Below are 8502 nucleotides of genomic sequence, written 5' to 3'. Positions count from 1 at the left end.
CCTGCTGACAGTGTGTAGCCATGTCCGCTCATTCCGAGAGAGCCACCAACATTTCCATACACACTCCAAGACAGCCAGCTTCCAAGTGGGCAGCATAGAGCAAGAAGATGAGCAGAGCTCTAGGGAACGGGGTGTCTTGGTCTCTGAATCAAGGTAAGGGCCCATCTGGGTCTAGCTTCTGTTCTTAGCATTAGGCCAGGATAGATCCTCTTCAAGCATCTTCTGCTGCCTGCTAGAAAAAATGTTGTACAGCAGGATCTGTCAGAGCCATATGTAAGGACAGATATTTGCAGTGGGATATCTACCAGGTATAGTGTCTACCAGGACCTTCTCTTTTATAATCTGATGATATCCATCCTTTCTCTTTCTCTTGTAGTTTTAGCTCATTACTGTCCCATCTGGCCTAAGCTGGAGGGCAGTCTGTCTGCAAGTAACTCTCAGACTTGTTGTTTCTGGAAAAATTATGCATCTCCTGCTGCTTGACTCATTTGAGTTTGCTGTTGACTCTGGTGAAAATAATAGGCTTGTTATGTTTTTCTAATGAATAAAGTGTCTTCTTTTTTCTTTGTTTTAATTAAAGCTCTGTAAAGAAATTCACAAGAGAAATATCAAGGCAGATTTAGAATATACTTGATGCTAAATTTCTATCTTCCTATTCCTTAGGGTATTTCTGAGGTTTGTATTGCCTCTGGAAATTTAAGGAGGTGAAAAAGTACTGTGCCTTAGTGTGTGTTGAAGAAACACCCTCTTTAGGTCCTTTGTCCTGTTTGCACTTGACTATCCTTGGTTCCTTTATGTGAATTTCCAAGCATTTATCAGGAATCTCCAGTCCTATTACTTATACTGTAAGTCACTGAGATGAAGCTGTGCCTTTGAAGAACACAGTGTTTGGAAAATCAGATGACTTCTTCAACTGCCACTTTCCCAGAGAAAAAACATGGGAACTTATAAGATAATATGAATAACATTAATCACCTACCCCAATGCAGATTGTCTAAAAATCACTGAAGGACATGCTGCACTTAGATCTGCATCTGTATTGCTGATCTATGTACCTGGGGAGTACTTTGACCAAATCACATTCCACTCCTCAGATTGCTTTTTCTGAGTTTAGGAACTGATTCTGTCATGGAGCTGCTGTGTGAGCATAAGCCTGAGCTTATGAGCCTCTGCTCTGTGCTGCCAAGACACTGGGGCTGCTGGTGTTTGCAGTGAGATGCCCTGGACTGGCTGCTGGTAACTCAGATTGCTTCAGGGCTGTCCCTGTACTCAGCCATGTGTCTCTGTTTCTCAGAGAGGGTGCGTAGTGTGGTGTAGAGTACCTGTCTATGGAATCAGCATGTTTAAACTGCCTCTGGCCTGGCTTCAGACAGCCTGAGTGCTTATCTGGGTTAGTGGGTGGCAGGAGGGTTTCTGGGGCTGTAGGGGTGGAGACTGTGTAAGTCGCACCATGTTTACACGGATGAGGTGTGAAGTTTGTTGGGTAGATAATAGATACCACTGTTCCCATTTCTCGATTTGCCTGTCTGACCGGTCCACAATCCTCTCAGTGCGGAAATGGAGGACTACAGTGAGCAGGACTCCCATAACATTGCTAGTCCCACAGAGGAGCCAAAGATCAGTATGGGCACCAGCTGCTGTTCAGAGTTTCCCCTCTCGCTGCTGGAAATTGGGCAACCCTGCCAGGCACACCCTGACTTGCATAAAATTATCCAGGTGAGGAGCACTGAAGCTTAGTTTGGCTCCCGCAGGAGGGTAGAGCAGAATGTCTGCTTAACATTTGGGATTTCTCTTTTAGGAAAAATTCCTGGAAATTGGAAGTTTACATTTCAAGCCAGTGCCCTCAAATCCTCACTATTTCTTCTATTGCCCTCCATCAGCCAAGAAAGAGGTAGGTAGGCATGATACTGCCCTGCAGGCTTCTAGTCCTTGTGGAGGGAAGTAGCTTTGTTTGGTGTCAGATCTGGATTTGGGGCTGGCAGACCCATGGGTAGATTGATCCCCTGGTGGGGGCTCTTTAGCAGCCAGCTTCACTATCTGGCAGGGTTCTAGTATCTGCCTTTCCTCTCACCATCTCAGGAAGAGGCATCTCGGGATCAGGCAGACAGGAAAGGCAGTGAGGACATGGAGGGATCAGAGGCAGAACTGGCAGCTGAAGAAGGTAAAATTTGCTTGCTCTGTCCTGGATAAGGAAGTGTCTGTAGTCTCCTCTTGGAGCTTGACTGTGTCTGGTAGGATCTCTGGAGATGTGGGCCTACTCTGCTAACAGTGAACCTTTGTCAATAGGAACTGTTTCTGGGTGCTGCATTGCCACAGAGAGTGACCCAGAGCTAGAGGTGGAGTACCGTGAGAAGCTGGAGCATGAGTTCCCAGATACAGATTCCCTCTCAGACTCCAACACAGTGAACCAGGATGATGATTCCTTCAGTGTGCTGGGAGGGGACTCACTCAACGAGCAGGAGTTCCTGGAGCAGGAGATGCCCCCGCTCTTTGTACACCTCACCTGCTCAGTGAAGCTGCGTAGCCAGCACAGCTCCATGCCTGTGCAGTCACTGCCAACTTGTCTAGGTAAGAGCAAGCCTTGCTGTGAGGTTAAAGATAAGTAGGGCTTCTGTCAGGTCCCTGCTGGGTGAGCAGCCCCTGAAACAGACATGCAGTTCCTCTCTACCAGCCCTTCCCATATGGAGCCCCCAGGTTCTCCCAGCATCATACAAGGGCTTTCTCACTAGATCTCCCACTTGCTGTGGGATTGGTCATGGAAGGATGAGCTGAAGAAGGTAAAATTTGCTTGCTCTGTCCTGGATAAGGAAGTGTCTGTAGTCTCCTCTTGGAGCTTGACTGTGTCTGGTAGGATCTCTGGAGATGTGGGCCTACTCTGCTAACAGTGAACCTTTGTCAATAGGAACTGTTTCTGGGTGCTGCATTGCCACAGAGAGTGACCCAGAGCTAGAGGTGGAGTACCGTGAGAAGCTGGAGCATGAGTTCCCAGATACAGATTCCCTCTCAGACTCCAACACAGTGAACCAGGATGATGATTCCTTCAGTGTGCTGGGAGGGGACTCACTCAACGAGCAGGAGTTCCTGGAGCAGGAGATGCCCCCGCTCTTTGTACACCTCACCTGCTCAGTGAAGCTGCGTAGCCAGCACAGCTCCATGCCTGTGCAGTCACTGCCAACTTGTCTAGGTAAGAGCAAGCCTTGCTGTGAGGTTAAAGATAAGTAGGGCTTCTGTCAGGTCCCTGCTGGGTGAGCAGCCCCTGAAACAGACATGCAGTTCCTCTCTACCAGCCCTTCCCATATGGAGCCCCCAGGTTCTCCCAGCATCATACAAGGGCTTTCTCACTAGATCTCCCACTTGCTGTGGGAAGGGTCATGGAAGGATGAAAGGGTCATGGAAGGATGAAAGGGTCATGGAGAATGATGGCCTTCTTGAGCCTGTCCAGGTGTGTGGGACAGCCACCTCTTGCAGTCTCTGTAGTTGCCACCAGGCTGTGTATGTGTGTAAGCAGAACTGTCAGTTGCTTGATTGCCTTCCTCTGACATGTCTCCTCAGGGGAAGTTCTGGGCTGCCTGGAAAGCTGCCAGGGCTTGAGTACCATTGACTTGGGTGACCTCTGTGTGACCCTGGACATTTTTGTGCTGACATTGCCCCTGGAGATAGAAGTTGTGAATGCAGATATTCTCCACAACAGGTAGGTGGAAAGTGGCCCACTCACTCGCCTACCCTCTGCCTGGCCTTTCCAGCCAGCCAGTCTCAGCTTCTCTCCATGTGCTGAGACTCATGATTCTCCTTCTCACAGGACCTCCAACAGCCCTTAAGAAAACTATGATTTTTCCAAGATGGGTTCACTTTCTCTGGTGATCCCTTTTCCCTCTCTGGAGCCTGTGTCTGTTTATCCTCTCTGGCTCAAAAGTTGATACTCAGACTGCTCTTTCTCCTATGGCAGATGCACCTCGGAGAGCAGCGTATCCTTCACCCGCTCCCCAGGGCAACCATCCTCTTTCCGCTCGGATGAGGATATCATGCACAACTTGGAAAGGCTGCCGTCCACAGGAGATGAGAGGTATGGCACTGCAGACGTAGCAAGCCCTTCATGGCTTCCTTTTGCTGCCTGGGAGCTGCACTGTAGTGGCTGCATGAATGAGAATGGTCAATTCTTTTCTTCTCTCCTAGGCACCCTGCGCTTTCCAACCTCCCTGGAGTGCACAGGCAGGCTATTGAAGCCACTATGAATGAGGTTAGTCAGCCTTGCCTACTTCTTGCTTCCAGCTGGAGCAATGTGGCCACAGGGCACAACTGCTTTTCCACACTTCATAGCCTGCTCCAAGTTGCAGCCTCTGTAAACTGACATGATTTGCAGGCCTTGTGGGTATCATACAGACCATTGACCTTGTGCTCCCCAGAAGTCTTGGGATAACCCGGACAAAATTTTTACTGCAGATGGGGTGGGCCAGGCCAACTTCTCATCAGATACATTCAGGTGTACATGAGGGGATGTAGGTGAAGAAAGGGGCTGCCCTAATCCTGTTGGGACTTGGTCAGAAGGGGAGAAGCCGTGCAAATGATGGTCACCTAGGTCTTGCTCTGTGTCCTTGCTCTGCTCAGATTCGCTGGCTCCTGGATGATGAGATCGTGTCCGCACTGCGCCACTCGCAGGTCATCAGCACCTCCATCCTGCACCGAGTGGCCACACACATCTGTAACTCCAAGGGGCGCCCCAGCTGCCACAGCGAGGTGGTGCTGCTCCAGTTTGTCTTTGGACCAGAGCACTCCCTGGAGAAGTTCAAGGAGGTAAAGAGAGATCCCCCTGAGGCAGTGACATACATTTAACTAGTGGGATGCTTATTCTTCCCTGTGTTGCAGGAGTTCAGAAGAATGACTCTGCCAGGCTATGTGCTCAATGCAGAAGGCAATGACTACCACTACATCTCCATCAGTCGCCTGCACTCCAGGCAGGCAGCTCCAAACTCTGTGGGGACACCTTGCTTGCATCCAGCTGGAGGGGGCAGCAGGACAGCCCTGGGCCAGACAGGTCAGGAGGGGAGCAGTGAAGCAGAAGCGGAGGGCTCTGAGCTACGCCACACAAGCTGTGTCCTCCCAGAAGAAGCCCAGGGTCTCTGGGGATGGCCAGAGAGTGAGACACGCATTGTTCCAGACATGGGAAACACCATACATGGAGGCAGCCATGCACAGGATGAGGTGAGTGAAACTGTTGTGGTCTGTTGGTGAGAAAGTGTGGGACACTAGTAGCAGAAGGTAGAAGGATACAGGAGCATGATTGGACTTTCATTGGTACCTGTTTTTCTGGTAATTTTTGCAACCTTGGCTTATGTGCAGGTCCCTGGAGAAGCGCTGAGCCTTGAGCAGAGCAGAGCACCTGGCCATGACTCCCTGGAGGAGGCAGCTCTAGAGACAGCTGTACAGTCACTGCCATCCTCATCCTCTGAAAAAGGCAACAGTGAGAAATCACCACTAGTGACACCATCTGCAGCGAGTCTAGCTGACTCTGTGACACAGGGCAGGGAAGGTAGGAGCTGTGAACGTGGGCGGGATGTACCTCAGCCTCAGGAACTTTGAAGGGAATTACCTCATTTTGGCTGTAGCATACAAAGCCCAACTGCTACTCCCATTCCAGTCCCCAAATATTGGGATTGGTGGTGTCGCACTGTTGCACCTGGTCCTTGCCAGGGCACTGACAATTCACTTCTTACCAGTACCCAGGGTACTAGGCTGTGCTGCCACACTGATATCCCTGATGACATGAAGTTCCTGGTGACTCCAGTAATGGCTGGGAGAACTGCCTCCACATGGCCAGTGCTGCCTGGTTGTCCTGTGCTGTAGTGTTTCTCCAGATGGGTCACATGAAGGAACTTAGCAAGTGCTCTCAAGATCAAACCCCTCTTCTCTTTGCAGGCTTCAGCAAGCAGCGTCCCAGCCGTGTGCAGAGCCTTGTGTCAAGCCAGGGCAGCATGGACTCTGACCACCTGGGTGAGTCTCCTGGGGCAGGGGTGACCTGACAACATGCTGGCAGTGATGTGAGAGTGTGGGGGACAGTGTGCCTGGGCTGAAGCAAGGATACATTGCAGGTTATGATGGGGGAAGCAGTGACTCGGAATATGAGGAGGCACTAATGAGTGACCAAGAGCCCAGGTGTCCCCTCATGCCAGATTTCTGGCTCATCATAAAAATACAGCAGGACCGAGTGGAAGTCTATTACCACACACGGTAAGGAGCATCCCACTGTCTGTCCATGGTTTCTTTGTACCAGGACATAATTGCCACTCCCTCATCTCCAGTTAGGAGCTCCTTCCTGCTCTGGGGACTAGACTGGTGCTCCTTAATGGGGAAGCAGCCACTCTTCCTCACTGTGTGCCTGCTCCTAGCACACAGGGACAGGCATTGTTCAGGTGCGCTGCTGACTCCTCTCTCCTTTTCCCTGTAAAGCAGCCTAAGTGTGGAAAAGGCAGCATCAGCAGAGACAGAAGAGGAGCAGTCAGGAGAGTGCCAAAGTCTCAACCAAGTGGTGGTGAAGAAGATCAGTGAGATCTGCAGGGTTGTCAATCAGGTAAACAAATCTGCAGAAGGCAGGGGCAGAGCTGCGAGTCATGAGATGGTTTGGATGCAAAGGGACCTCTGGAGGTTGTCTGGTCTGGGCCCATCTCAGAGGAGGGCCCGGGGAGCCAGCTCAGCTGGTGGAGTATCAGTTTGAGGGATCAAAGGAAAAGAGACTTGGTCTGTCCACTTGTTTATGCAACCAAGGGACCCAATCTTTTCTCATCCTTTGCAGCGCTTGCTGCTACAGGACCTGCATGACAGCCACATATGCAACTCATTACTGGTGGCAGAAAGTGAGGAGGACATCTGGAAGAGTGAAACGCCATATACTTCATACAGGCAGCGTGTCATGCCCACGGATGGTATGAATATGCCCTTGCCTGTGCCTCAGCAGCAGTGCCGCTGCCTGCCCATGGGTGGCTAAACAGATGGTGACTTCCACACTGTGGCCTCAGCTATGTCCTATGTTCTTGGCAGATTACTCTGTAGAGGAGAGCTACCAGCCCCGGGACTACCTGGCTGCGACCATGCAGTTCATGCCAGGGCACTTTGCTTGTGATGTTGTCTGGAGCACACTCATCCATGTACATTCACGCCTCAAGATGGGCCCCAACATGGGAGTCTCACGAGGTGCGTACATCCCGGGTTCCCCCTCATTTTGCATGTCAAGAGTCCAGCTGCTGGCTGGATTGGCACGCCAGAGGGGGCTGTGTGGGATAGCTAACATCCCACATCGCCCACAGCGATCCAGGCACTTCGCTCGGTGCTCAATGCCTTCTCCGTGGTGAATAGGAAGAACATGTTTGTCTACCAGGAACGTGCCACTAAATCTGTTTTCTACCTCCGGTAAGAAGCCAGCGTGGCTTGTTGGCCTGATCCTGCCCTGCTACATACATTACACCAGACCAAGAGCTCCCTGGGGGCACAGTGTCTGTCCAGCCTCAGGGACCCTGCTGTGACCCAAGCAGCAAATACTGATCTCTGATGAGTTAGAGTGCAATCAAGATAAGCCCCTCCTGCTCTCCCTGTGCTAAACCTTTACATGGGAGGAGAAAGGATGATTTTTTGAGGGAGTCACAGAACAGTGTTTCCATAAACTCCAAATCATAAGGACTAATCCCCAGAAAGTGCACAGGGGAGCGCAAGGAAGATGTGGATCTTCCTTCTGTGGGGGTATGATTCTCTTGTCCTTGGGAATGGAGGCTGACTTGTCTTTCTCCTGTGTTCAGACTGACTGAAACCACCTACAGTGGGAAGGTGTGGGAAGCAGAGAGTGTCCTTAGTCAGGCATCTCGCTCGCTGGCACTGACACGCAGCCAGGAGCCCATTTACACTGAGGATCTAATGGTGAGTCTACTGCTCTCTGGGAGTGGTGGAGTGGAGGGAACTCGGTAGTTCCATCAGCCTGGATTTTATTTAGGATAAAACATGTTGTAGGTGTGTGGAGTGGGGTAGCAGTAGGTTGGTTCTGCCTGACATTGCTGATAGGCCAAGACATGTTTCCATGTGGCTGTTTTAACTTCTCTAGGGTTCTCGTTGCTCTCTGGACACAGCCTCGTGTCGTAGTGTGGACTCTACCCGCCCTGTGGGACAGGTAGACAGACACATCCAGCTGATGGTCCATGGTGTTGCCCCAGCAGGTAAGTCCTACAACACCTGGGAGCAGATGGACTGTGCTGATGCAAAGCAGAGGTCCTTGCCCTCTTTGAAGAGCAGATAAAGTATCTTCCTGAGCAAGCTGCTTTTTCTTAGCCCATATGTGTTCTCCATTCTGTGTGGATGGGAATGTGAGGAAAGGATCCATGGCCCACCATGAAACTTCCTGCTGGCCAGGTGGCTTAAGCCAATTTTGCCTATACAGGAGTGCATTTGTATTTGGCTGCTGTACCAGCAGTCTTTGTTATTGGGAACAGGTAGAAGTAGATGCCTGAAGAAATAAATGGTAGG

General features: G+C 50.8%; 1 protein-coding gene across 1 annotated transcript in view; it reads left to right on the top strand.

Annotated features, from left to right (window-relative positions):
- The window catches only part of SZT2 (seizure threshold 2 homolog (mouse)), a 60224-nt gene that overhangs the window by 29186 nt on the left and 22536 nt on the right, over positions 1 to 8502 (top strand). The window contains exons 28-46 of the mRNA XM_010006715.1: positions 1 to 153; positions 1551 to 1716; positions 1799 to 1891; positions 2080 to 2161; positions 2287 to 2568; positions 3553 to 3691; positions 3947 to 4063; positions 4174 to 4237; positions 4606 to 4791; positions 4864 to 5199; positions 5338 to 5527; positions 5914 to 5988; positions 6087 to 6225; positions 6448 to 6565; positions 6788 to 6917; positions 7033 to 7185; positions 7299 to 7401; positions 7785 to 7902; positions 8084 to 8195. Coding sequence (XP_010005017.1) covers positions 1 to 153; positions 1551 to 1716; positions 1799 to 1891; positions 2080 to 2161; positions 2287 to 2568; positions 3553 to 3691; positions 3947 to 4063; positions 4174 to 4237; positions 4606 to 4791; positions 4864 to 5199; positions 5338 to 5527; positions 5914 to 5988; positions 6087 to 6225; positions 6448 to 6565; positions 6788 to 6917; positions 7033 to 7185; positions 7299 to 7401; positions 7785 to 7902; positions 8084 to 8195 — 2756 coding nt within the window. The remainder of the gene's footprint in view (positions 154 to 1550; positions 1717 to 1798; positions 1892 to 2079; positions 2162 to 2286; positions 2569 to 3552; positions 3692 to 3946; positions 4064 to 4173; positions 4238 to 4605; positions 4792 to 4863; positions 5200 to 5337; positions 5528 to 5913; positions 5989 to 6086; positions 6226 to 6447; positions 6566 to 6787; positions 6918 to 7032; positions 7186 to 7298; positions 7402 to 7784; positions 7903 to 8083; positions 8196 to 8502) is intronic.

Source organism: Chaetura pelagica, unplaced genomic scaffold (assembly GCF_000747805.2).
Source record: "Chaetura pelagica isolate M959 unplaced genomic scaffold, ChaPel_1.0 scaffold69, whole genome shotgun sequence".
NCBI lineage: Eukaryota > Metazoa > Chordata > Aves > Apodiformes > Apodidae > Chaetura > Chaetura pelagica.
The sequence above is the reverse complement of the archived record's forward strand: the minus strand, read 5'-3'. Positions and strand labels throughout refer to the sequence as shown.